The sequence below is a fragment of the Dromaius novaehollandiae genome, chromosome 20, assembly GCF_036370855.1.
Source record: "Dromaius novaehollandiae isolate bDroNov1 chromosome 20, bDroNov1.hap1, whole genome shotgun sequence".
Classification (NCBI taxonomy): domain Eukaryota; kingdom Metazoa; phylum Chordata; class Aves; order Casuariiformes; family Dromaiidae; genus Dromaius; species Dromaius novaehollandiae.
In genome coordinates, this window is record NC_088117.1 from 10,141,925 (window position 1) to 10,168,742 (window position 26,818).

The window sequence follows — 26,818 nt, forward strand, 5'->3', positions numbered from 1 at the left end:
AGGCTCCAGCTCGCCCCAGCAATCCTGCGCTTTCTCATTCTTACTCCGCACTTAGAGCTATAAACAGACAGCTCATGGGAGCAACCCCCTCATTGACGGTCTCTGACAAACGAGGACGAGCAGCAGAAGTCCTATATTTGCACCACATCTGGCAGGCTCGGGGTGAGGGAGCGCCAGATGTGCAGCACAGCCTTCGGACTCGAGATCTTAGAGTTTTAATTAACCAAATAGTACTTGGACTTAGATGGCGTGTCTGGAAACAGCAAGAGAGGCCTTTCCCATCTGTTCTGCTCAGGACTGCAGGTTCCCTCATTCAATCTCAAAAATGAGCCACCAACACTTACACCAGCTAACACGATCTTAGAGGTGGCATCAGCAGGACATGTACAAATCTTAACTGGTGACAAAGACGACAAGATGTGTTTACAATTGCTATGGCTTGAATGTCTTGTACCACAGAGCCATTTATTTAACTGGCTGGCATGTGTGGTTTTTTCCAACACAGCAAAAATAATGAAAAAAGTGGCAGCTAACTTATCATCGCACCTTGGCTCCCCTATTCATCATCATTTTTTTAACGCACTTGAGAAATTCTGCTGATCACGTCGCTATTTTGGGAGATACAAAGAGGGAACATTGGTGACAGCAGTAGAAGAAACAAGGAACTTCAGAAAGCTGCTCTTGGATATCCCGGTGCACAGTCCTGCTCTGCCCCTTCTAGGGCGCAGACCTCATGGGAGCCCCCAGGTTACTGACTCACCTGAGCCAGGCTTAACCTCGCGCTCCCTCCTCTGAGCTGTTGGCTCATCCATAAGCGTTCACCGCAGCGGGGATGCGACTTGGGATGCTCCAGCGCGCCAAGTCCATTTGCCACCTTCTGGGAAACCACTTCTTAAGTCGGCTTCTGAAGAAGCCCCTTGCTTGCACCTTTGCTTGAAATCATGAAAATTCAGCAAAAGAGGAGCCTGCAGGGCCTTTCGGAGCAGCACGGTGCAGAGCTGCCCTGGCCTCGCATTCCCCCAGGCCGCGGTGGTGCTCGCAGCCGGGCAGGTCCCTGGGCTCACCCGGCAAGGATGCTCCGCTGAGCCGCGTCCGTAGGGCAGAAACCGGGGCACTGAGCGGAGGGCAGGCGCACCCGAGGGAGACGCTGCCACCCCAAAGGGACAAGGGGAATGTCCTGGTGACCGGGGCTTGCTCGCTCACCACCTCGGGCAAATCATCCCATCTTTTTGCTGCTTCTCCCCTTCCCTTGCCCCCCTGCTCGCTGCCCCTCCGTGCTTTATCTGCGCCACACGATAAGCTCTGCAAGGAAGGGATTAGACACCGCTGTGGGCTACTGACTTCAGCAGGAGCGCCCGGATGCTCCTCCGACACCAAGACTAGCAGCAACGCCAGGTCTCGAAGGGATCAGCATTTCGGCTGAGCGTCAAAGCAGCGGTTTTACGACTGCTGGCTTCGGATGAGCCAAGTTTGAACCCCGCTCCCGAAAGCGTGCCCCCCGGGATGCAGCACGTCCCGCATCCGAGCGCAGCGTGGGACAGGAGCGCCCGGGCTCCCTCCCCGCGCAGGGAGCCCACGAGGGCAGGGAAGACGCGGGCTACTGCCACCAGATCCCACCGTCCCTCCCGAGACATCTCTATTTTTCCATCCCATGCCTTCTCCAACCCAGGCCTTGCTTCAAATACTTTTTTCTTTGGCCTTTTTGCAACACCACTGCTTCCCAAATCAGAGCCTCCACCTCGAACCGTCCGACGACATGTGCGTATATTTGGAGCGCTTTGCAGAGCAGAAATTCAGCCAAAGCCTCCAACGGGAGATACCCCGCTGCTCCACGGAGCAGGCGAGATCGAAACGCTGCCTTCCGACCCCCTCCAAAAACGGAGCGTTTCAGCCCGTCCTGTTGCACCAGCCCCAGCACACGTCTTTCCCAGCTGAGGGAGCAGAGAGAGGGATTGCACAGAGCGGGAAAAACAAAGCTAGAAGTTGGAGACGATCTGGGAAAGAGAGGAAAAGAGCTTACATCGCACTGACGACGAGCGAGAATTAAACTTTTAAGTCATTTGAACGTGGGACTGGGGCATCTAAGCCCCTCAGGGAGGGACCAGCTCCAGCCGCGAGTGAAGGGACGCAAAGCAGTTTGGAAATCCCGCGCGCCAGGACGCAGAGGGGGGACACGGCTCGCATGGACCCTCCAAAGGCAACGCTTTGCACCGCTGCCTGAGCGGGAGCGCTGCGGAAACCAGCAGCAAAGCGGTTAAAGCCGGGACTCCGTTTTAAACGCACAATAACCTGCTGCCAGCGCCGAGCGCAGCGCCCTGATCCGGGGCCGCGCGCTGCCTGGAGCATCGCCAGCGCCCGCCGCTCTTGCCGGCACCAGGAATTCACACGCGAACCCTCCTCCAGCTAAAAGCAGGCCTGCGCGCGAGAACCGGGAATTTCGATACCCAATATTTAAGGGATTTTAAGACCATTAGGAGAGGGGAAACGGGTTCTTTTTGAGAGGATCTCTTTATAAGTTGGAATTTATTAAACCGGAGCGGCTCGGACCAAACCACGAGTCAGGGATTCCAGTAGAACCTGGTCCTCGCACGAGTAGTTTATGATTTACTTTTGTAATAACCCAAGCCATAAGGAACTCATTGAATTAAGAAGCCTTATTATTTATGTTGTGGAACAATAATATTTAACGGTGTAAGCCGCATATCCACCCATACGGCTGTGCTCTCCGTGCGTAACAGGCTGCGCTTTGTGAGGAAAATCCCGGCCCCGCTGAAGTCAATGGGAACACGGCCATCGAATTCCGATAACGCCAGCGCTTCCCCACGTGTGCTTTAGTCTGAGGTTGTTTAAAAGCCTGTTATATCACCAGAACATGCTGGACCATCGGGGATGCATGCGGTGCAGGGACCGTCTGGCACCTGCAAAAAGCACCGCAGGGAGCCGTGGACTGGAGCATCCGCAGCCGCTGGAAAACCTCAAACAGGGTCCAGCGGCAATTTAGGAAAGGGGTGCCACCTGCCCTGCTCCGGCGGCCCTTGCGTCCCCTCCCCGAGTGCACGGGGCCACTTCCCTGCTCCGAGGTCCCCAGCTATAAAGCTGTTTTTGCCTAGGTAGCTATTTTTGCAAACGGCGTGGCTGAAGCAAGCCGTGCCACATGGATCGCCCAGATTTACGCTTTGCACAATGCTTTCTGGTATGGATTATTCATTATTCTGGAGTTTCCTACCTACCTGCTCCCGCTGTCGGGAGGAGACTACGAGGGGCCCATGGCAGGTCCTCGGAGGAAACCCCTGCTTGGTCCATTTGAGGACTTACATCCCGGGTTTTTGCACTTAAAGAGGGGTTTTTGCACTTAAAGACAGGATTTAGCACGCGGAAGGGCTCCCCGATGGCGTGGCCCCTGCTGCCCCCCACCACGCCACCTGTAAATTGAGCCCGATCAGAAGTGATGTCTCCCAGGGCTCTACACGGGAAAAAACAGGCTATTGTAAGAGCACAAAAATCTCCTGGCAGGAAGATCAAAGCAGGCAGCCCGGCTCGCCAAGCCCTGCTGTCACGTTTTATCAGACTTTGCCTCTCCCCACCCCCTTTTTTAACCCCCCTCCCTCTCGAAAGGCGAGGCCACTTACTCCGCCAGCTCCTCCAAGCTCCGATAGACGTCATCGTCGTTTTCGGTGGTCTCCTCCGAAGGGAAAGGCCTGGGGAAGGAGACAAATCACGGTGTTACTGGCGTTTCTGACCTCGCAGCCCGGCGCATCGCAGCGATGCTCGTCCAGAGCAAAACGCTCGTCGCAAACACATCTGCTCCTACCGAGGCCTCGGCTCCCGGAAGGATGCCGCCTCCGCTGCTTCCCGGGGTCAGCGCCGGCACGACGGGACGAGGAACCGGGCACCGTGCCGCCGGAGCGCCCGTTCCCGCGGGGCGGCTCAAACCCCGCAGAGGAAACCCGGGTCGGAGCCGGCGCTGCACCCGCTGAGCCGGAGGCAGCTCTGGCAAAGCACAGCCAGCACCACCGCTCCCGGCCCCAAAAACGGCAAAACGGGGGGGAAAGCAGGTTAAAAGAGAGAGGGAGGGAGATGGGGAAGGCAAAAACTCTTTGGCTCTTTCTAAAGTAATAATCAGTATGGGAAGGGGATGAAAAAACACCGCTTTAATCAAACCCGGTGCATTAACGCCGGCACGGAGCCGCAGCGGCCGTGGCCCCGGCGGGGCTGGATGCACCTAGAGGCTAAGGCCGTCCCGCGCCAGCAGCCCCTGCGGTCACCCCGAGCCTCGCTTGGTGCCACCGGCCAGACCGCCGAAGCCACCGCGGCGAAGGATGGAGGCGGAGGGCCGGGAGGTCCCCAACCCCGCGCTCCGGTGGCAGTGGGCTCCCGGGTACCGTCCCGCTGGCAGCCCGGCAGCGCTGGATGCTGGTGCCGTGGGCGAGCAAAAGTGGATACGTGTGAACTTTTAACTGCCCCCAAGCGTAATTTCCTCCCCTGCTCTCCCACCGTCCCCGTTTCATGATAAATCGCCTCTCCTGAAAGATTTAATACGCAGCCTGGCCAGCCCCAGAATCTGCTATTCTTGGATCCTGTCTCCAGCAATAATTTGCCCTCCCTCCCCTGCTTCCCTCTCCCTTCCTTCGGGGAGCAGCTCCGGACCACGCGTGTTCCCAAGCCGGGCTCACGCCTGCGCGGGCTCGGTTAAAACTAGGCGGCAAGGCCAGTGCCACTCGGTAGTTGCCTCAGCACCCCAACATCTGCCAGAACCAGATGTTCGGGCTTGTGCCAGATGTGGGGAGCAGCCCTCCGCGTTTTGCAGAGCAGCTTTAAAGCACAGCGAGAAGAGAGGAGACACGGAGGAGCTTTACCAAACACATGCGCACGTCTCTATTTCCTCTCCCCTGCTGTCCCCGAGGGACCGGTGACTAATGCAAAGGCCATGTGAACCTCGGACAAAAACACCACCAGCTCCTCGAGCACGTGGCAGAGCCGATGATGAGAACCGCCAGGCGAGGGGGACGGGGAAGTGACCGTGCCACAGGGCCACCCCGTCCCACACAGCTCCAGACAGAGAGCAGGAAGCAGAGGTGACCTTTTTTTTTTTTTTAACCACCACTTGTTTAAAAAAAATAAAAAATAAAATAAATAAAATCCACCATGAGGTGGATTATCCACCTCTGAAATGCCTCTTCTGCTTTTAATCTGCCTATTCCCTTCTCCAGCGCTCACCATGCCAGAAAGAAAGAAGTAAAAGAGTCGTAAAGAATACTAAAATCACAAGGACCCATTTCCAGCCATAAATCTGGGCTCGCGGTGTAATCAATCCATACGATAAAACTCCCCCGTGTAAGACAAGGAGACACCAAAGAGAGAAAAACATTTTCCAAGGAGAGTTTCGGGGAGGCAGCAGCTGCGCGAGTCCTCCCAGCTTCACCTTGACCGCGGGCAAAGCACCGGAGCGAAAGTCGAGCCGAGTAGGAATTAACAACCTGTATCCGTGCGAGAGCGGATAATGGCCAAAATAAGGATGCCCGGCATGCAATTAAAAGGAAAGTCACGCCGAGGAGAAGTTTGCTAAATGAGCCGGCTAAAATCTGGAGCTGAAGGACGGCGTTCTGCAGAAAGCCCCGGCTTTGGGCTTCGGCCCCGGCTGCCGGTGCAAAGGCTGCTCCCCGCGGCCCCCGCTGCCTCCGATCGCCCCTTGCCCAAAGGGGGGTCACAGCCCTTCCCTTCCCCTCCGACCCCCCTCACGGGGTGGCACAAGCCACCCGGGCCAGGGACCTCTCGGCACGGGATTGAGGCAGCTCTAGGTCAGACAGCCCTTGCTCTTGATCAAGCCCCCATGCAACAACGCAATTTAATTTAGCCCCACTAATTATGGCCACTGTTTAAAACCTCTCCTACTTTAGTTTTATGCTCCCCTATATATCCATTTGCATTATTTTTCTTGGCTGAATGTAAGAAAAATTCATTCTCCATCAAAGAGCCGATTACAGGAAACCTCCAACCACCAGCCATCGAAGTAGCATTTTTAACGCTTCCCAGCACTTTTCTGCACGGAGCCTTTTCGGCGCGAGCCGGACTGCACGCCCAGCCCTGCCCCTCCAGCTACCCCAGCACTCCGCTGGCTTTGCCGCTTCCCATCGGATCAGCTTCCCGCAGCCACCTCCGCGCGCCTCGGAGGGACATCTGCCGCTCGAGCGGATGCCGAGGCCGACGTGACGTGGCGGGAGCGGCCGGGGGAGGAAGGCCCTCCTCTCCCTCTGCCCTGCCGTATCCAGGTCAGTGCGACTCTGGAAAAACCCCACCGGTGAACTCTTCACCCGGCATTTCTTACCGGGGTCTTACCTCAGTCACATCGAGTGAAGTCACATCAAGCGCAGCGCCTGCACGGAGACGTGTGTGTAGATTAATAACTTGGTCTGCAACTACAGAGGAAAAAGCATCTCCATGCTGCAGAGCATCAGTGCTGCACATCCTCTAGCCCTGAGCTCCCCCGGAGCTGCTGCGCTCTTTGGGAGCAGTCTGTACGGCATTATTCAAGGGAACAGCAGAAATGTTGTGAGAAATTCTTTAAAATCTCCGGATACATTGCAACTTGATAGACAATATTAATTGCACCTTGGGAGAATGGCTGGGGATGTCCAACAGGACCAGAGTCCAGTATCCTGAGTCCACTGAAACCCAAGACTTTTGCAATTCATTTGCATTCATTGGAAAATTCCTCTTATTGAGTATCATTAATTAAAAACTAGACTTTTTACACTAGCATCACTTAAAACCACCTACTGAGCCCTACATTCTCCAAGCCTGGGCCCGGGCTGCAGCAAGCCTGATCCCTCCCAGATGAGCAGCAAAAGCCCCAGCAACTTCCCGCCACGCTGGAACGGGCTCTCAGGGATAACAAACCTCGGAGCAGACTCCTTCACGGGCAAAACCCACCGCACCCAACAGTGCCCTTTGCAGAGATCAAAGAACTGAATGCAGGCGGCATCGATCTGATGTGTTTGTTCTAAAGTTTTAAAAAGAAGGAAAGACCAGGTAATTTGTGATGGAACTTAGAGCAAGCTTCTCTCTTTGAGGACCAGTGTTACAGCAGATGATGATCGCTCTCGACATGCAATGCAAAATGCCCTTGATCTCGTGAACACTTAGGCGATTTTCAAAGGTTGGAGAGTTGCTCATGCACAAACTCGCACGGCAATGTAGGAACTGCCCAAAGCCACAGCACATCGCACAGAGGCGTAATCAATTAACATTTCATGAGGCACCTAACGAAAGGCAGGCAGGGCGCAAACCAGCGCGGCCGGGGTGACTCCCCGCTCGGTGCCCTCTGCCCCCACGAGCTGCTCCCGTCCGGGGCCGCGCTCAGTGGAGACGGTCTCCGGGGCAGCTCCGTGGGAACGTCCTTCTCGTGACATGGGCAAACGTCCACAAGAGCTGGGACGAGATGAGTCATCCTTCACCGGGAGCTGAACTCCAGCCTCCAAGGCTGCCGTGCTCATCTGGGACCGGCTCGTTCCCATTTCAAGTCTAGCAATCGCACTTTGGTCTTTGAAAAAGCAGGCTGAGTACATGACACCAGTGAAACGTGAGCTGCTCCCATCTGCCGCCCTTTACGCACGGCGTTTCTTAATTACCGGGAGGGCCCGGAGCCTCCGGCTGGCGCAAAGGGCTTGCACAGCTCTGCCGACGCGGACCGGCTGTGCTGAGCCTTCCCGGCTCCGGATCTAGCCAAAAACATGTTTTAATGTCCTGGTAGCTACAGGCTGTAACTACACCTTGCAGTCACTTGCAAAATACACAGTTGGACGCCCAGGTCCTCCGACAACCCCTTTTCGAAGGAAGCAACAGGGCAGGACCGAGAGGCTCTAGCAGCACCTATGACTTCACCCCGGGTCTGGACCCTGCGGCTGTGCTCCGGGTGCGAGTCGGGGCGTCGGGCTGCCAGCCAGCCGTGGCTCCCCCGCTTCCAAACGAGCGCTGCTAATCGCAGCCGCTACCCGAGCGCTGCTAATCACACCGGCCAAGCAAAGCCCGCTGGCAACCCACCTCCGCACGCCCGCACCAGCGTATGTCGTTTGCTTGCTCCTGCACGTGCAGGGCGTAGATTGGGAGAGGCGTTTTCATTCCCCGAGCATCCATCTGTCCTCATGGAAGAGGGAACACGGAGGAATGCTTCCGGGGAAACGCTCCAAGCCCGTCAGTGCGCGTGTCTCAACAGCATCGCTTTCACTCCTAACAGGGCTGCTCAGCACCGCTCGGCGACCGCCTTGCAGGAGCATTCAGAACGATGCCTCCAAATCAGTGCAGGGCCCAAGCAGCAGATGCTGCTTTCTGCACCGGAGCGGCTGCCCAGGCCCCCACGGGCGTGGAGGTTTAACGTGGCTCCAGCCTTGCAGCATACTTCTCCCAGGGAAGCGCTCAGACCTCGACCGTTTGCAACGGATCGTTTTGCGAGTTCCAACCTTTCCCTTTTTTTTTTGTCCTCCCGCTATTTTTTCTTCCGAACGGCAAGTCGCTCCCCGAGCAGGGCATCTCCCTTCCCTCCCCCTGCCCCTGTCCGTACCCGCCGGGCACTTGCCAGCCATCGCTTCTGCGTCCTGGAGCCCTAACGGGCCTCCTGGGACGACGCACAACGTCCTGCTTCTCACGAGCCCGGTGTCCGCGGAGCCGTCCAAAGAAAACCATGTGGTTTTGCAAGACGTTTACACACAACTGCAAACGCATTCATCGCGGGCTTCAATAGGATTAGAGCGATTAAGCCAGCGTTTAATTTACTGCTGCATTAAGAGGTGGCTGCGAGCTGACTAGGGGCAAGGAAAGAGGAGACCCGAGGCTGCTTTGCAGGTCTGCTCGACTTGCGCAGCACCGGGCACGGCTGCGCTCCTCCGAGCTTCGCTTCCCATCTGTGAAATGGGAAGGACGTCAGAGAACGGCTTGGGTAAAGCGCTGCGAGACAGATGAAAAGCTCACCACTAATGCCCACGAGCCACTTCTGCAAGGCAGAACTGAATCAACTCTCCCTGCAGAACAAGGCACTTCGGAGCGTACCAAAAGCTGCTGAACTTAATTAAAATCATACTATTGTGCTACATTACTCATCTCTGGAAAGCACCACCTCGCATTGAGCCAACTTCCAGACATGTCCTCTGAAAAATTATTATGTGCTCTTATTTGTGGTCTGGAACTTGCAAAAATTCTCGCAAGACTAATTCTGATGGAAACTCAGTAGGGGAGACAGCAAGCTACGTAATCAGATAACGCAAGGATGATGATTTTGCAGGGAGCGCTCACAGCCTTCAGCATAGCGCGGCACACGGTGCCCAAGGGTTAGCCGCACACCCTGCTTTATCTTTAGCTCAAATCTGAACCAGTGTTTCTGGAGGCTATGAGACAAGAAAATAACAGCTTGTATAATTTTATGTTTCAGCACATTATCGCACTTTAAAAAAAAAAAAAAAATTCTCGTGTACCAATGCTCCGCTCGAGAAAGCAGCATGACTCTCTCCTCACTTCGGCTCCACTTCGACAATAACAGATAGATGAAATCAAAGGGGGAATTTAGACGCATCTTTCTCAAAAACAGAAGAAAATCCCCTGGGGTAACGGCGTGACCAATCACTTGGCCTAGGGCGGACTCACGAGAAAGGAAAAGCAAAACTAGGCTTGAAAATATCACAGCTGAAAATCAACGGCAAATTTGGGGAGAAGTGAGAACATTGGTGTTCCTGGCCGGGGTTCCCGATGCAGCGAGAGCAGCGGCGCTCGGGGAAAACGGTCTGCAACTGCCTGATTTCAGAACACCTCCCGTTAAAACAGAAACCTCCTACACCCTCCTAGTCTTGGCTTTTCTCAAGGCAAGACAAGGAAACCTTGTAGCAGGCCTAGCAGCGGGGTTTCTCCCTGTCGTACCGGAGATTCACTCAAACAGCCATTGCTGCCAGCTCCAGAACCAGTGCCAGCACCGCGGCTTGCATGCAAATGCCACCGGGACGTGCCACCAAAACCAGGGTCCTGCTGTGCGGTGGGACGCGCACAGACACGGGGCAGCTGCTGAGCAGAGCTCGGGTCAGCCGTGCTCGAACCCTTCCCGATGCCGGAGCAAAGATGCATTTCGCAGCGACCTTTCCAACGCCTTTGCCACGCGACCCACGCGCTGACGCTGAGAAGGAGAACGGTGTCTGCAGGCTGCCACCGCCCCCGAAGGTGAGACGATGCCACGACGGCCCGCGATGCAGGCGGGAGCCCTGCGGGAAGCAGGACGAGGGCAAAGTTGATGAGAGACGACAAGGCAGGTGCTCTCCAAAAGCCACCGAGCCCCAAACGTGACTATCAGGCAGAGCCATGCGCTTCGGGACTGCATCTTCATCATGCAAAGCTGCCGGGGAGGGGAGGCGGCCAGAGAAACTGCCTTTGCTTTTATTAGCAGATGCTTACAGCGTGACTTCAGCATCTCCCAAGCCTACAAAGAAGCTGCACAGAAAAACATGGCAGCGATATTTTTCAGACTCTCTGAGGAGCAAGTCTGTGAGGATACACAGTTGCCAAAATAAATGCGTTAAAAATGATTTTAGCTGAAAAGAAACAGCTTTTAGCAAAGGATCCTGCTCTTTGACAAAGGAAGGAGCTCTCTGGCCCTATGGTCCTGCAGAAGGTCTGCTCCTATGGCAGGAAGCCATCGGCGTTGGACCCTCCCTTGCAAGGGCTGCAGAAACCTCTGTGGTTTTGCGTCAGGACTGATGCCCAGGAAGGCAGATGCACGCGCACCGGGAACCGTGGGCCGGACAGGTAGGGATGGTTTCCATAAGCTCAGATGACGCAGGTGGGAGTTTTGGGACAAGGAAGAGCAGGGCTTTAGTCCCAGTTTCCCAGGAGTGCTCTGCAAGGTAACCGCATGCATTTTCAGGACAGTTTCCTTACACAGGCTTCTAAATCCATTTTATAGCAACACTTGAAGTGTGTACAATGGATACACAACAGCAGTAAAAAAATAATGGGTAGAGTGCAATTACGGAGCACACCGGCAATGAATAAAATAGTCCTTGTAAAACCAACCTTCAGGAGAAGGGATCCTGTAACTACCTCCCCACCAGCACCGCTGCCTGCAGACACTCCAGGGCTTAATCGTTAGAGACTTTAATTGCTTGTCATTTCCACACACGGCTGGATCTGCTTCCCGGGCCGAGCTGCCATCCCCGGGCGCCGGGGGACAGATCAGCACGCGGCCTGCATCGTGCTGGAGGATCTCTGCAAACCACAGAGAAGGTTTCCACTTGTCACCCGTCACCCCCCCCCCCCCCCCCCCAGGACGGCAAGGGGAACCCTCCTCTCGACATGCTGTCGTGGGGCTTGTGCCGTCCTACCTTTTGCAAGAGCAGAGTTGTGCTGGTGGGACCACAAAGCCCCATTTCTAGCATCACCCCCACTGCAAAACTCAGGCTGCTCCCACACTGCAGCAGGGTTCAGCTGGGGAAAGGGATTCAGTCATGCAACCAGGTTTAATTCTGACCTGCTGAATCGAGCGTGGAGGTTTTTGGACACAGTTTCTGGATCAAACACAGCTGACCAGCGAAGGGAACACGCTGGGAGTGAAGAGATTTAAGCCATGACATGACGCAGCGCGTCGAGCTTGGCACACAGCAAGTCAGCAGGGGCCAAAACGCCGGGGACCGCGACGCTGCAGAGCTCGCTTGCAGCAGGTCCCGGCATCTGAGAAGTCGACACGGGCAAAACCGAGCAGTGCCACCGCTTTGCAGGTGAAGCAGGGTGGTGGAGGAGTCTCCTCTGGGTCCAATCCCCCACGGACGGGAGCAGCCCAGTACTAATCCTAGAGCCGGCTGGACTTAAACCAGCCTGACCATTAACGTTACTTGTTTTTCCTGCGACCGCAGGCTGCAGAGCACCGAGCAGCGCAGCCGCCCGCGGCGAAACGCGGCTCTGCTCCGAGGGCACCCGACCTTGGCTCCGAACCAGGGAAGCAGCCGCTTCCCGCCGCTTTCCCTGCCGTAGAGCCGAAGCCGGTGGCTCCTCCAGCAGAGGAAAACGTTCACTTGACAAATAGACCGTTGCACCCCTCCTCTCTCCGTTTGCAAATGTTTTAAAACATATTTTATTAACTGCAGTGTATTCTGCAGAAAGTCACTTCAGCGGTTCAACTCATATATAAAGGGTTTACGTAGATTAAGGGCCTCGGTAAAAGGCCTTTGAACGCGCTCACTCCTTCCCGTTTTCAGATGGTTTCGCTGCGCACACATTAAAAATGCATGAAGGCAGCAGGAGCCAACATGCCTTAACCTCCTGCTTTGCTTGCAAAATGCCGCTTCCAGGAGAAACACACATCCCGGGGAGATGAAACCCCTCCTCGCCGCTCTCACCGGTCCCGTTCGGCCGCGGAGCTGCTCCCGCTGGGGGAGGTCACCCGGGACCAGCGCAGGAAGGGCTCACGAAGAAAACCTGCACGGGGAAAATCCTGGTTTATCGGGACCTGCAGCAAAAATTCTCAGTGCCCTCCATGGAGCCAAGATTTTGCTCAAGGACACGGGGAAAGGTTGGGAGACTCGTGCCGCAGGGAGCAGGGCAGCCTCTGCACCGTGTCCCTGCAAGAAGATCCTGTTATTTCTGCCTGCTGCAAACTTCTTGGAAGCCTCCAGCACCAGCCGCGCTGAGAAACAGGATAACGGGCTTCCCGGGCCATGAGTCAGGCCTGCAGTGGAAAATCCCGGTTTCCTAGACCTAAAATAAAGCCTCCTTGTTCGGCGGCTGCCAAGGACGGGCACGGAGCAGGGTGTTCCTTCTCGCTGGCGCTGCTGCAACGCTCGCGGCTCTCAAAGCCGCCAGGAACGGGGCCGCGACCGCGCCGCCCTCCCTCCGAGCTGCCAGGCCTTCCCGGGGATTTGGTCTTGGGACAGAAGGAGCCGCTGCTCGACCCAAGGGTGTTTTGCATGGAAAGAAACCTCAAGGAGGAACAGGAGAGGAACAAGGCACCCTGCGAGGAAAACGATAAAAACCCCCTCTCTCCTCAGATCACGATAGTAATCTCCTCTCTGCCCCAGATGCAGCTCCGCCGCGCTGCCCTCAAAGCGATGCACGGATTAAAAACCACAGGAAAAGGGTTTTATTGGGTTTCCGCACAATCCGTGCTCCTAAGCGAGATCAAAATCCAGCGTCGCCCAAGGCTGCACGCAGCCACGTGAACAGGCAGCTCTCGGTGCAAACCAGCAAGGCGAACACGGGAATTATTCGCATCCCCATTTTTGAGAGGGGAGAAGATGACGCACAAAAATCAGGGATTTGCCCAGGGCCGGGTACAGCGGCTGGGGGCAGAGCCGGGATCAAAACACAGCTCTGTGCATCCACTTCTCCTGCAGTTCATTCCCACAAAACCATCTTTCCTCTGAAGGCTCGAAATTAAAGAGAGAAAATGGGCCTTTTTCCAGGAGGCACCAATAAGCCAGGGCCTTGTCCCGCATGCAAAACTATCAGAAAAAGAGAGGGAAAAAAAATTGTAGTGACTTTGTCCCCGTGGCGTGCAGTGGTCCGAAGGCGGCCTGGACCTGCCGGGCAGCGAGCCCGTGCACTGCCGTCAGCAGACCATGGTCTTGGCGACTATACGTTTCCTTAACGAGCGGAGATGCGAAACGTGGGAGAGGGACAGCAACCGAGCTGCTTGCACAAACAGCCTCGTGCAAGGGATAAATCCATTTTGGTTTTAGCAATCGATAGAGGCTAAGTCAACGCTGCAATATGCTGAAGGGCGACCCTCTTTTCCAAAGGAGATCCAAAACCTGCAACGGAAATTATAACAGAGCAGGAGGAGAAAATCCCTAGCACGGGCTGTAGCTACAGCTGCAATATATTAAGTCCAGCCTTCGCAGAGTACTGCAAACAAAACATTGCATTCAAGATCATTTTTTGCCATGTTTTGCCATTTGTAGCTTGTTCCTTGGAAGAAACACTCTGTCATCTCAGCACAGCTATCCTGATAGCGATCTGATTTACTCTGTGAAACAGGGTCTCTCTGGCAAGGTCCACATATCCAGAAATTATTAGACAGAAAGATTACTTTATTTCCCACTGAATAACACATAAGATTCATTTTTATTTTTCTATCCTACATGCTGTGGAACATATTTAAGGACAAGTAATAGGCTTGGGGATTTATTTGATTCTTGATGTGCGTGATCCTGAAGCCCTAGACCTAAAACACAGCTTGGAGCAGAGCCACACTCATGCTACGGGACTGAAGCCCTCCCAGCCCAGCTCCCATCCTAACCCAACTGTATTATTGATGGTGTTGCAAGGAATCATCTAAAAACAAAACAAAACAAAACAAAAGCCAGCAGCAGTGGGCAAATGAGGGCTGACTCACTCGGGGCCATTGGCGATGGGATGCGACAACCCGTGGGGCTATTTTCAAGCTAAGGGGAGCCACGGTGTTGGGATGGCCAACCGGGAGGAGCAGCGAGGTGAACACACAGGGGAAACCCGGAGGGATGAGCACAGACCCACGAAGCTCCGTGCTATTCCTGTGCAATTACGGTGCCAAAGGCTTCCGAGATAAGGGACTTCAGGGGGAATTGCAAACATGGTTGTAAAAAGGAGGAAAATCAGCATATCCACAAGAAAAGAAACGCCGCAGACCGCACGCTTCCCTGACCTACCAACCATCAGCCCCATCTCTGGGAGCTGGAGACCCTCCTAAGACCTCAGAAACATGACAGCTCGTTCGTCGTCTGCAATGATGCCATGACCCCCTGCCCAGGGAAGGGCTTTGCGAGGGACGAGCGACGCGGCAAGGCTCTGCCCGCGAGGCGCCGAGACCTCTCCGCATCGGGACCCCGGCTTCCAAACGCAGCCCTGGCAAAGGCAGGGCAACGCGTGGATGCCCCCATCACCGCCTGCCTCCAAAAAGCCTCGGATGCCCTTTCCCCTTGCAGTAATCATCACTGCAGGCTTCTCCGCGACTCCAGACCACCTCAACGCGCCTTGCAAACCTTCACTTCCCAAATCCCCAACGCTCCCGGTGGGACCTGTCAGACACGCAGTTAACAGACGGGAAGACGCAGGACTTGTTTTACACAGGGTCGCTCCCCTCTAACGAGGTCGGTGTAGTGAAGGCAGTAAAAATAACGTATAACGGTAAGAAAATAAAATTGCAAGGGTGGAAACGGCGGCACGGGGTGGTTGGCCTGGGCGGTAGGGCCAGGAGTAGAGCGGCGGCCCCATCCGATCCTCACCCCCACCAGATTAATATTAAAAATACACACAAATATGAAAACTAATTGCAAATATTTGGTGGATAACAGCTCTGTTAGATAGGGCTGTTTGCATCGCGCTTGTTTTTTCAAGCCCACCTCTATTGTTCCCTCCGTGGGCAGAGGAGGTGGCCAGCACCGGGACCAGCCCTGGGCTGCTCATTAACACCCCCTCCAAGCTCAGCAATAACGAGATTTTGGCAAGCCCAGGAAGCAGTCTGCCAGCTGCTAGTAATTAAGAGGCCACCCTGGTCACCTCTGGAGGTCCTGACGGTGCTAAATCTCGGCACTAATAGCAGAGCGGGCCAAGGTGAGCCGGGCGGGCGATGAGCAAGGACAATGAGGCACAAGCACCCACCCCTGCCGCGCCGGGCAGGCGCAGGGGGACGGGGGCTCGTGGCTCTCCTGGGCCCCCCGCATCCCGTCCCCAGCTGGGCAGAGGACACCTGAGCAAGACCTCCAGCAAGAGCAGCTCAAACCACCCTGGCACCCGCTGCTTCCCTCCCCAACACGCCTGGGAAGCACCTCACGTACAACTAGGGACACTTCCACTTATTTTATCTAGAGCAAAAGACTCCGAAGGCATGAAATACATTTGCAAACTATCCCTGAGCAGCCAGTAAGGCGCTTCTACCCGCACCCTGCACGCCAAGGGCAGTCCCCTCGAGGGCTGTTTAGCCCTAATACAATAATCCCAGCCATGCTAACGAGTCACATGTGATTAACGGAGAGAGACAAACCTTATCTGACGCATCACATTGCAAGGATCTTACCTAATTCCTTTGGTTTGAGCAATACTGTGGAAGGAGAGTCTGGATACCGCAGATATCACCTGGGAACGAGAGAAAAAAAGAAAACCGTGGTGTGCTTATTGCAAACAAGGGAAACTTGGTGGCAATGCAGGGGCTCGCAGTACGGCGACAGGACCCAAACTTTCCGCTCCCACAGGGATCCGTGAAAACGGGCAGCCCCAGGAGCGGTGCCCCCCCGGAGACCCCTCCATGCGGCTCACCTAACAGCTCCAGCTCTGCTCTAGCGGGTTTTCTGCAAGACTCAGGACCTCTGCAAATTGCCTTGCTTTGTATTTTATTGCAAAAGGTTTATAACTCCTTTGCTCTTTCTCCGCGCGAGGGGATCTCATTGAGGCAAACCTGCTAACACTGAAAGGTTTCGACTCCTTGTGTTTCAATAAAGACACATCATCTGTTAGAGGCGAGTGCGGAGTGCTGTTATTTTCTGGCAGAGAACAGCCAAAAGTGGTTCAACAGTGAAATATTTTCACCGGCACTGCAATCGGGAAAGGCAAAGCCATCGGCTTGTTGTGAAAATTCCCATTTTTTTTACTTCCACTTATGTTTTAATTGCTCTGCAGAATTTTCAATGAACACAGAAAACATGTTTGCAGTCACTTGTAGATATAAAGCATGCTTTACTCTTACTCATATTCATCATCGTAAAGCTCGGGAATGAAAAAACAAACCTATTATTTTTGGAAGGGGTTCCTCTCCACTGGAATGAATACAGATGTGTGTGTCAGGGAGGCAGATAAAGGCCTTCTGGAGCGGTCCCTGCTGCCCAGGGCTCCCCGTGCCCCCCCGGCTCTCCTCGGGAGATGACGGAGTCCAGCCGTTCCTGCTGGATATGGCCGCTGCTCCGGCGGCATCGAGGGGGCTCGTTCGCCCCGCCGGAGCACGGCTGCCCTGCGCCTAGCCGAGCCGCGGGGACCCGCGGACGCTGCTTCCTTAGGGACGATGCCACCCCGGCGCGTTTGCTAAGCCACCGTCAGACGCATCGGGCAGGTGAGCACGTGCCCTAAGGGAATAAGCGCCTGCCGCCTCCCCGGGGACCGCTGCTGTCACTCGGCCCCTCGCTGCCTCCCACGCTCGCGCCGGAGCGCGTCAATCCCAGCCGCGAGCATCCTCAGGCAAATCCCTCCCGAGCATCCTCAGGCAAATCCCTCCCGAGGAGCAGGCAGGGAGCGAGGGGTGCAGCGCGCCCGCCCGCCTCCGCGACCACCTCCGGCACCCCACGCAGCACCATCTCCCCCTCTAGCTCCAAGGATCCATAGCAGCCGGATCCATAACAGCAGGCGAGCGCAGGGATGCTGCAGCTCCTGCTGCCCCATGCTCCAAGCCCTCATCCTCTCCTCCACCCTCCTGCAACCCTCATCCCTCCGTCAGATGCTCCGAGAAGGTTTTTCTCGGCATCCTTCGGAATTCGGGCTCGGCGCTTCGGAGCGAGCGGGGGGCCTCGCGGGGACCCGCTGCCGTCGCCCAACGCTCGGGGGCGAAGCCCGAGCGGCAGCAAAGGCCCTGCTGCAGTTTCGCATTTAACGGGGGACTTTTGCAGGGAGAACAGAGATGCTGAATTATTCAACAGGTCAAATGAGACTGTGAATGTCAAAACTCAGCCAAGTTTCTCCCCGGTATAAAATGTCACTACCAGGAGCTCGACACAGAAAAGTCACTCCAGAGCAAGGGAGGGAATTTTCCTCTAGCCTCTGAAGCCCCCTTGTCCTGCACAAAGTATTTGTAGCAAAAAAGGCATCACCAAAGCATCCTTCCAGACCTCCTTTTTTAACCCTTGTCCCTGACACTTGCCTCTAAGCACAACTCGGGGATTAGGGATTGCTTTGATTAGACAAAACATCCTTTTTGTTGTCATGAGTGTATTTTTCGGCCTCTTTCTCCCCCCGAGAGGCCGTTTGGATAGCTACTAGACATCGTCCTCACCACGGTCAGATGCCCTGGGGTCACTGACTGCGGACCGCCACCACTGTGCAACCAGGAGAGACCCTGTTGGCTTTCTGGAGCAGAAATTAAGCCCCACAGTCTCAAATGCAGCAAAGCTCCTCATTTCAAGAGGAAAGCAGCATGGAGGAAGGTTAGCTGCTCGTGGAGAAGGTGCTCCAGCCACGCGCTCTCCTGCCAGCAAGCTGCAAGCTCCGAACCCAACCAGCGACCTGCACCTCCGTTTCGGGGATGCATTCAGGGAGCCTGGCTCTGCAAAGCCTCCTCGCGCTCCTATCTCTGGCTGGCGTCTCATTTGCTCTGGCTTGGAGAAACGTCAAGCAAAGACGTGACTTCTGGCAACATCACGCTTCGGCGAGCAAACGCGCTCCCGGACCGGGGAGCTGAACGCAACGGAGCCGCCGGGGAGCGGAGGCAGCCCGGCCCGCGAGCCCCGGCGCTTTGGAGGACAACCACTCAAGCCGACATTTCAATGTGCGCTTTTAAATAAGGCTGATGTTCCCTTAGGGAAAAGAAAAGGGACGTGAGTAGTGAGAGGAGAAAGAAGGTGAAAACACGACCGGGTGTCGGAGAACCAGGTGCTATGCCCAACCTTGCTGGCAGCTTGGAAGACCACCCCAGGCATGTTATCCAAACCCTCCATGCCTCCGTCTGCCACCTGCAAAAGCAGCCGGGCTAATTTTTCCCGAGTTTTAGAGAGGAGGTGAGACTTAGCCCACAAGCGTCCACCTGGAAAGGAGTCGGCTGAACACGGCAGGGAAGGTAGAGCACCAGCCGGCAGCCCCAGACGCAGCCCACGCCGCACGTTTCCCAAAATAGTCCAAGGGAAGTCCTAGACTGATTGAATGAGACTCTTCTGTGGTCTATTATTAGACCTATAAAGCATAAAAATCAGTTTATGAATCAGTTATACCGCAGGGTTTGACTCCCAGGGAAACTTAAGAGAAAAGCGCACTGTTTTCTGTGCCAACAGTTTTTGCTTTGTTCTTTTACGAACCCCCCCGATCTCTGCACGTCCCGGCACATCAAAGCCCCGAGCCGGTTCTAGCAGCGACCCAGCTGCGCAGCCTCGGCTGCCTGCAATCAGGCTCCCAAATTCAGGTACTTATGCAAAAATGACACATTTTTCAGGAGCGACCAGGTACAAAGAGCCTCCGCAACTTCTCAAAACAAGCCCCAACAGTAGTCCCAGCAGCCCCAGTACCAGGCTGCAGCCTGCACCAGCACCTCCGGCTGCACCAGCACCTCCGGCTCGCCGGGCAGGAAAAGCCCCGCGCGATCCCGGCTCCCGCCAGGGGCTCCGGCGCTCTGGGCTGCCAGCCCCGGCCAGAGACGCGTTTAAGCAGAAGTAATCCTCTCAATTGCAACAGGATTAAACAACATTCTTAAAACTAAGTAAATCCTTAAGTGTTTGCTAAACTGTGTCTCATTTTCCCTCTAAAACGGCTCCTTATTTGCCAGGAAACGCCGAACTGCTTCCTGCCGCTCCCGGCTATCGGTTTCTGTCGGGCTGGGCAGAAGCGGCTGCGTTGTGCAGAGAGGCAGCAGTTGGCACCGGGGGTCCCTGATCTCGTTTGAGGCTTTCGGTTGGTTTTGGGACACAAGGACATATTAATACAACTAATATAGATGTGACACTAAGTGAAATCACAGCTCTCTGGTTATTGATACCTCAGCAACCTTTTATCGCATCCTGCAAATGCAGAAGCCGTTTGTCCTTTCACAAGGCAGGCAGTAAAACCAAAAAGAAAGGAGATTTCTTGCCATGGGGTATCAGTTAAATTCTGATTTACTTTAATTATTGCTTAAGCGCGATCCTTTGGCCTTGCCCTCCTAAAGCCAACGCGCCGCTCAAAACCGAAGCAGGCAGGACCGAGGCTGCTGCATCTCTAAAGCGCTGCTGGAGCCCACGCGGGAAAGCGCGAGCAACGGCTCCCGAGCTGGCTGCTCCCTTGAACCGTACTCGAAAAGGCTCCGACGATCAAAACCGCTTTCCAGCCTGCCTGCCGCGCTGCCACAGCGAATCCATCAGCCGGGGCAGCGCCGGGCGCCCCGGCCCCAGCCGGAGCAAGGATCTGGCGGCGCGGGCAAGCTCGGGGCTCAGAAGCCCACAGGAGAGGTCATCGAAGCCACCGAAACATGCTGCTTGGGAGACCTCTGCTCATCGTTTGTCAGCTTGTCTTCTGGGGAAGGAGGGCTGGGGGCTTCGGCTGCGGGGGTCACGCAGGTTACTGGAACAGGCTCTTCGCCTGCGCCTCAAAGTGCAGCTTCCTCCAAGGAAAAGGCACTCGGCATGCAAAAATCACTATAAAAGCTACGCATCATGTCCTGCTGCTGGGAAGAAGCCAGAAAGCAGGCTAGAAGGTAGGAGGTGCACGTGCATGTACAGATAAGGCTTTTTCTACGTGTGACCTGCAAAGGGTTCCTGGGAAACTTCTGGTGGCATTCGACCACGCGAGGCGAGGGACGCTGCTTGCATTCCCGACGTCCCGACTTGCCTTGTATTTTTGACACATCAGCTAGATCAAATTGATCTAGCTTTTACCGACTGGCACGTTGGAGAGCAGTCTGCACGGTACGAGCGGGTCGCTGCGAATTGACATGATCGGGAAGTGAACAAGAGGGCCCGGGGATCGCTGCCACGATTTCGCAGGCTAAGCAGCAGAGGTCTCAAAGAGGCCCTGCCTTTCCAAAGACAGCAAGTCCTGCAGTTCCTGAAAAAAATCAGGAGTCTCAAATTGGGTTGCTCAAATTCACTAGTCCCTTTGCAAGAATCCTGGTTGAGTAAGGAAATGGGATTTTTGCAAACAAAATCCCCCCAAACCAACAGCAAAAAAACCCCACACCACCACAAGAAAATCTCCAGTTTTCCTCTTCCTTAATGCCACAGCTTTCTTTTAGGAACTAAAGATTTAAAAATAAACTAAAACAAAACAAAAATAATTTATTGTGCTTACTGGTCTTCTATTTCCTCCATCATTGTTTATTTCTGGCAGTATCTCTGTGCATCTAGAAAACTCTAAAATAAACTCTCTCGTTATTTGAGAAAACAAACAAACCCAGCTGGGCTGGAATACAGTTTGCATACCAGAAACTCCCCAACCTTTCTGCGTGCCACGGGCGCGCCTGGAGAGATGCAGCGTTTCCCCGCGTTCCCCCCAGGCTTGCAGGTCGCGCCGGGAGACCTCGCAGGACGGCACGCTCCCCAGAGCAAGCGGCTATTTGCTTCCAAGCAAATTAGGAGCTCAGCTGAGCGGCGACGCACCTGAACAGAAACCTCAGTCTCACCCCATCTCCGCACACACCCTTCTGGGGTGGCAAGTTTAATTAATATTAAAAAGTCACCAGTGGGAAGCACCAGACTCCGGAGCAAATCCTCGGTCTCTGACTTTGCAACTGCAGAGCTCTTTGCACACGCCGAGGTGCGGACACCTTCCTCCCGCAGGTGTGCTGCTGCACGTGGCGATGCTCAGCGAGGTGTCTGGTCGCCTCGTGCATTCGCCACCCACCCTGCTGCGGACGTGAAAACATACCTGGGGCCATTTCCGAGTGCTTTACACCCCGCTGCACCACCTACACAGGGCTGCGCACTGCCAAGTCCTGCTATTTGCAAGCCAAAGTGTCACAAGCAGTTTCCAGCTTCCCATCATCTCCTTTGCATATGCCTCTCCCTTGGTTAGCACCTCGCTTAAACCAGCCCTGAGTCCTGGTAACCTCCTTTCCTCGCTCAGTTATTCAGCGTAGCCGTGCCCGGAGTGTGCGAGCCAGCACAAACTGCACAAAACCCAACCACCTCCTTACTCTGGATCAATTATTTATGCTCCCCATACGCTGTTGCCTATTGCACAATACCTATAAGGCTTTATAGCACATGTGCAGGGAGCCCAGTGAATATTAAACCTACAGCTGGTTTACAGCCGTCTCCCCAAGCGCAGCACAGCCAAGGCTACTGCCACTTGAGCATCCCACGGATGTCACGGGCAATTCCTTAAATTAACATCTCCTGATACAGCCAACTCCTCCAGCGCTGAATCACCCGATAAGACCATTGCTGTAAATCACCGCGGTACGAGCGTAGCAGCCCCTTGCTAAGCAGACGGAAATAGGACTCGGCGGTGCGTTATTTCCTTTGGACGCCGAGGACGAGCGGCGACTCGGTGACGCTCTGGGAGCTGTTTGGTTTTCCTGCGCAGGGATGCTCTCCCCCCGGCCGGCCCACGTGCTTCCTCTTTCCACCCGGCCGGCTGCTGAGGGCGCTTATTAAATAATAATAATAATAAGCCATTTTGATGACTGGCTGCAGCCTGCGATCCCAGAACCGCACGTGCTGGGGCAAGTCGAGCACTCGCACCTCTGCTTCCTTCCCCGCAAAGCAGGGCCAAAAAAGCTCACTTGGCAACTGAGTATCAAAGTTTATGAGCAATAGCTGCTGCATCTGCATTCATCAGAAATAGGCAGCAGAAGCCAACGCAGCGAGCGAGCAGCCCCCAACGCCCTGCCCGGGTGCGAGGGCCCCCGCACGCCCGTGCAGCGGACGGCTCCCCGATATAGCACGGTGGTAACCGCGTTAACCTCGACGAGTCATCAGCTACCAAGAAACGGGGCTGGCTTCCCTGAAACCGCTCACTGCTATTTTAGATCGGCATGCAATCTTTGCCCCCGGCTTGCCGAGCGGGTCGGGACTGAAAAGCGTTCAAGGATGTCACTTTTGTTTCCTGGATTCCCGTACATAAACTCCCCAGGTCACAGATGAATCACAACTGCTGCAACGCTTTAGCTATTTCACATAGTTTTTTCCCTCTTTATTGAGGATTTGATGAGTGATGAATTCAAGAGCCCTGGAAAACATGGATAAAACTTGCAATGACTTTTGCTTTGCACCAAACCATCGCTCTGCAGCCTTGGCGCCAGCCCAACCCGCGGCCAGGGCTGCTGGACCGGGCAGCAGCGGTCAGAGATGGCGGGACCTGGGCACGGTCCTTAGCCGAGCCCTGCGCTGAAATGCCCCAGCGACCAGCAGATACTGAAAGAGCGGCAACTTGCAACCTTGGAGACAAAAGGAAAGATTCAGGAATATAAAACTAAACCCATTTGCTGGAGCAGGCAGGAAGCCACAAAGCTGCTCAGCTTCCAGCACCCCTCTGCGTTTGCTGCTCCCTTGGTCTTATAAAAACACATCTGTAGCGTTAATTGCCATTCAGTGCTGTTTTCAAGAAGTAGTAAATAGAGTCCTAAAGCCCGGACAGTGGTTTGGCGGGGAGCTTGCCAGGGATGCTACGACCGCCTGCCTCCCTGGGGGCTGCAGTGCCAGCTGGACTGCCAGCCTGCACACTGGAAGCAGAAAAACCAGGTGCAAGCTGGATTTTGCTTCTGAAATCCAGCAAGGAAGGCTGGGCACACACGGCTCCTTCCTTTTCCAGAAATATTCTTGGCCGTGGGAATAGGAAAGGGTTAAAATAATCCCAAGTGAACATTTGACACAGATTGGCCCCGAGACCTCTTAGCCACAGCTGGGAGAGCCCGTGTCAGGCTACGTTACGGTTACAGCTGCGTTGCAGGGACAAGCGATTACACCTCTCAAGATAATGAGGTTAAGCCCTCTAACAAGAACCGAGTGTCAGAGATGCACTTTCCAGATGAAAGCATCTTTCCTGAAACCGCCAGCCCCTCTGAGAAGGGCTTCCCCCACCAGAGCACGAGCAGCATGCACCAAAGTTTTGCGTTATCTCCTTACACGGGTGCTCTGTCCTCAGGGGAGCCCCAGAAATCCCTCATTGACGTGCACTGGATTACACGTCTCCATAAGGGCCGTGAAGTTGATGCCTTTGGCCCCCTTCTACCATCTCCAGGGCTTGAGGAGGGGGCAATGTTTGGGAAGGTGGCTGGGGAGCAGTGGTACTGCCCACAAATGCCACCCCTTCTGGTGCTGGAAAGCTTTGCCACCAATAACTGCAAACATACGAAAGCCAAAAGCTCTCCTGGGAGCAGGAAGAGTCGGGCAAAAATCGGCCTGATGCACAGCAGCTCTCTGCAGACAGCAGGGAGAAAATCCCGGAGGGAGAGGGAGGCAGGAAAGGGGAGAAACAGGTTTTCCTGTGCTCCTCCCAGCCCCGCTGTGCTCCTAATGGTGCCGCGGGCACCGGCAGCAGCTCTCCAGCGAGCAAGTCCCACCTACAAATCCATCAGGGATGATAAATCGCCGTAGAAAAGAGGAGAGCAGCGGGGCCCAGGGAAAAGAAAGGGAAGGGAGTTTCTGGACCCAATCGTCAGCTGATGTAAAATCAACACTACTCCTGTCTCACACTCTGATTTACAGCCCAATCCGCCGGCTGTTAAAGGTTTCTGATAACGGGGGCTGTTCCCAGGGCTACGCGCAGCTCCTCGGCTTTCAAAGCACCGCCGCGCTGCGAAGCCCATTAGCTGTAATGTGCCGCTCTAAGCACTGCTGCCATTACACCGTGCTTGGTTGCTGGTTTTTTTAAAATAGGGTTATTAAACCCGGCATTATTTTGCATTAAACCCGTTATTTGGCCACGTGATGTGTTGGGGGACCCAAACGTGCTCCCGCTTCAGCAGAGGCTTTGCCGGTGACATTTCCAGGGGGAGCAACACTCAGCCCTTGGATCATTTTAACATATTTTGAGCTCTTTGGGGCTGACGTAATTTCTTCTGTCGTGTCCATTACAACACCGGGCAGTTGTTGCAAAATAACAACATCCCCTGACTGGGGAGAGAAAAGGACAACTCAGGTGGATTTATAGGTAACGGTAGAAAAGCTCCGCACTGTATCACACCGTCATAAGCTTTCCCGACGCATGCACCCCTTCTCCCATAATTAAGGCATTGATCTGTCTAAGCATCAAAAAAACCCAAAGTCGGGCTCCCAATGATTAGCATCGCAAGTGTAGATCAGCAAGTACGTGGCGTGACATGTCACTGACCAGACGTAGTGTCAAACCTCAAGCTGTGGGCAAGTCCCACCTGCCCTCGGCTAGCCGGGCCCTGCTCCCGCGGACATCCCTGGAAGCTGGAGGAGATGCGACCCACCACCGGTGGCACGCGGCCAAGCGCGACGGCAAGCCGGCCAAGCCATGGGACAGCCCACGTGCCCGCTCCCGGCCAGCGCCAAACACTTTCGCTGCAACCACGCTCCCCAGCATCGGGCTGAGCTGGGCGAAGGTGGCCGAGCCCTAGGAGGACCACGGAAGTTAACCATCATCTCGGGCTTTTCCTGGCAGCTCTGTCTGAAAAAGGACACGCCACGTACCTTGGCGAGGACATACAGACTTTTCCTAATACGGAGCAACCAAGCCTCAAAGGAAACATCTTCAACCGTTTCTTAGGGCCGGGACCCGCAGACCCTACGTCTGTGCCACGGTGAGGGTATCTCCAGGGTTACTTACGTGACCTGGAAGCTCCCATGCTGCGGCAGCACGGGGAGCTGTGCAGCTCCCCCGCGCTCCCAGCCACGGGAATCCGCGCTCCCAGACTGCAGCGCCTTCGTTACGCTGGCTAAAGCTCCCTTAACGCAACAGCTATAAATACTTATCCCACTGTTTAACGGCCTCTCTTCTCCGACACGGATGCCGTGGCGGGATCACTGTGGGGGCTCAGCCGGACCCCAGAGCAACATCGAAACACCCTGGCTTCGGGCGAGCTGCCGTAAGCATCCTCTCCCTTGGAAACACCATCCCGGCTCCACGGCAAGCTCCACCGCCGCTCAGATAACCGCCAGGAACGTCTTCTCAGACGGACGCGAGATGAAGACCAAGGAGCCCAGCCTAGGATCCAGTCCTCCCAAACCCGGCCGTGCTGCCGAAGACGCGTGCTGGGAGGGAGGCAGGGGGTGAGCAGCCTCGTGACCACCCGTCTTCCTCCCACGCCCACCTCCCAGCACCTCCAGGGCTGCTTCTGGCTCAAACTGGCCCCATTAACCAGCCCAGAACTGCCAAAATACCTGGGAATAAGACAACTGTTGAACACGAGCATAAAAGAGGAAGGGAAACGAAAAGCCTTGATGTTCAGAAACTATTTACGGGGAAAGCTTGTTAGCACCTCTAACCGCTGGTCTGGCAGCGAGTCGTTAGCCCGTGCCACCACCGCGGGGTCTCAGGTAACACCAGCCCGTCTCGCGTTTCCGCAGCATACGGAGCAGCGCTCATTAAATATTAAGCTATTTCAGCTCTGGCATGCGACATTGCATGAAACCGAAGCTGGGGATCGGGGGACGCGCGATTAACCACCAGACACGGGATGCTCTGTCCCACCTCGGCACACGAGGTCCCGTCCAGGCCAAGCACTTTTTTTGGTGGTCCAAGACGGCACACGGACAAAGGTCCCCACGATGAAACCCCCAACCCGGACTGACGTGAAAAGCAGCCATCCTGCCTCAGGTTTCAGGAGGGGAAGGGGAAGGATCCTTCTGCTCTTTCAGAAAGAGAGATCCCTGGACACCCAGCAGCACAAAGGCTGGGGAAAGGGAGAGCTCAGCAGCCGCAGAACTTGTGCTGCCCCTTTGCGAGCAGACACACACCTCCGAGGTTGCTTTGCAGCTCGAAAACATTTTGCAACGAACCTGCCGGTGCTGCACAGACACCTTTCCTCCCTCTCCTGTCTTCTGGCAGGGGGAGAAGCGACAAGCAGAAAGAAAATTCATGAAGGGATTAGTTTAAGCGTGTGAACAAGGACAGGAGATGAGAAGACAGGAAAGCCTCCAAAGACACAGCCCTACCGGCTCGGACCTCACCTTGGCCAAAGCGGGACACCCCCGCCGCGGGCCGCCGGGCTGTGCTCGTGCTCGCAGAGCAGCAAGAAAGAGGGAAA

At 55.1% G+C, this 26,818-nt stretch overlaps 1 protein-coding gene across 1 annotated transcript in view; it reads right to left on the bottom strand.

Moving 5' to 3' along the window:
- The window catches only part of VAV2 (vav guanine nucleotide exchange factor 2), a 147,800-nt gene that overhangs the window by 36,782 nt on the left and 84,200 nt on the right, over window positions 1–26,818 (bottom strand). The window contains exons 3-4 of the mRNA XM_026094434.2: window positions 16,019–16,077; window positions 3,630–3,698 (exon numbers count right to left, since the gene is read on the bottom strand). Of these exons, the coding sequence (XP_025950219.2) occupies window positions 3,630–3,698; window positions 16,019–16,077 (128 nt within the window). The remainder of the gene's footprint in view (window positions 1–3,629; window positions 3,699–16,018; window positions 16,078–26,818) is intronic.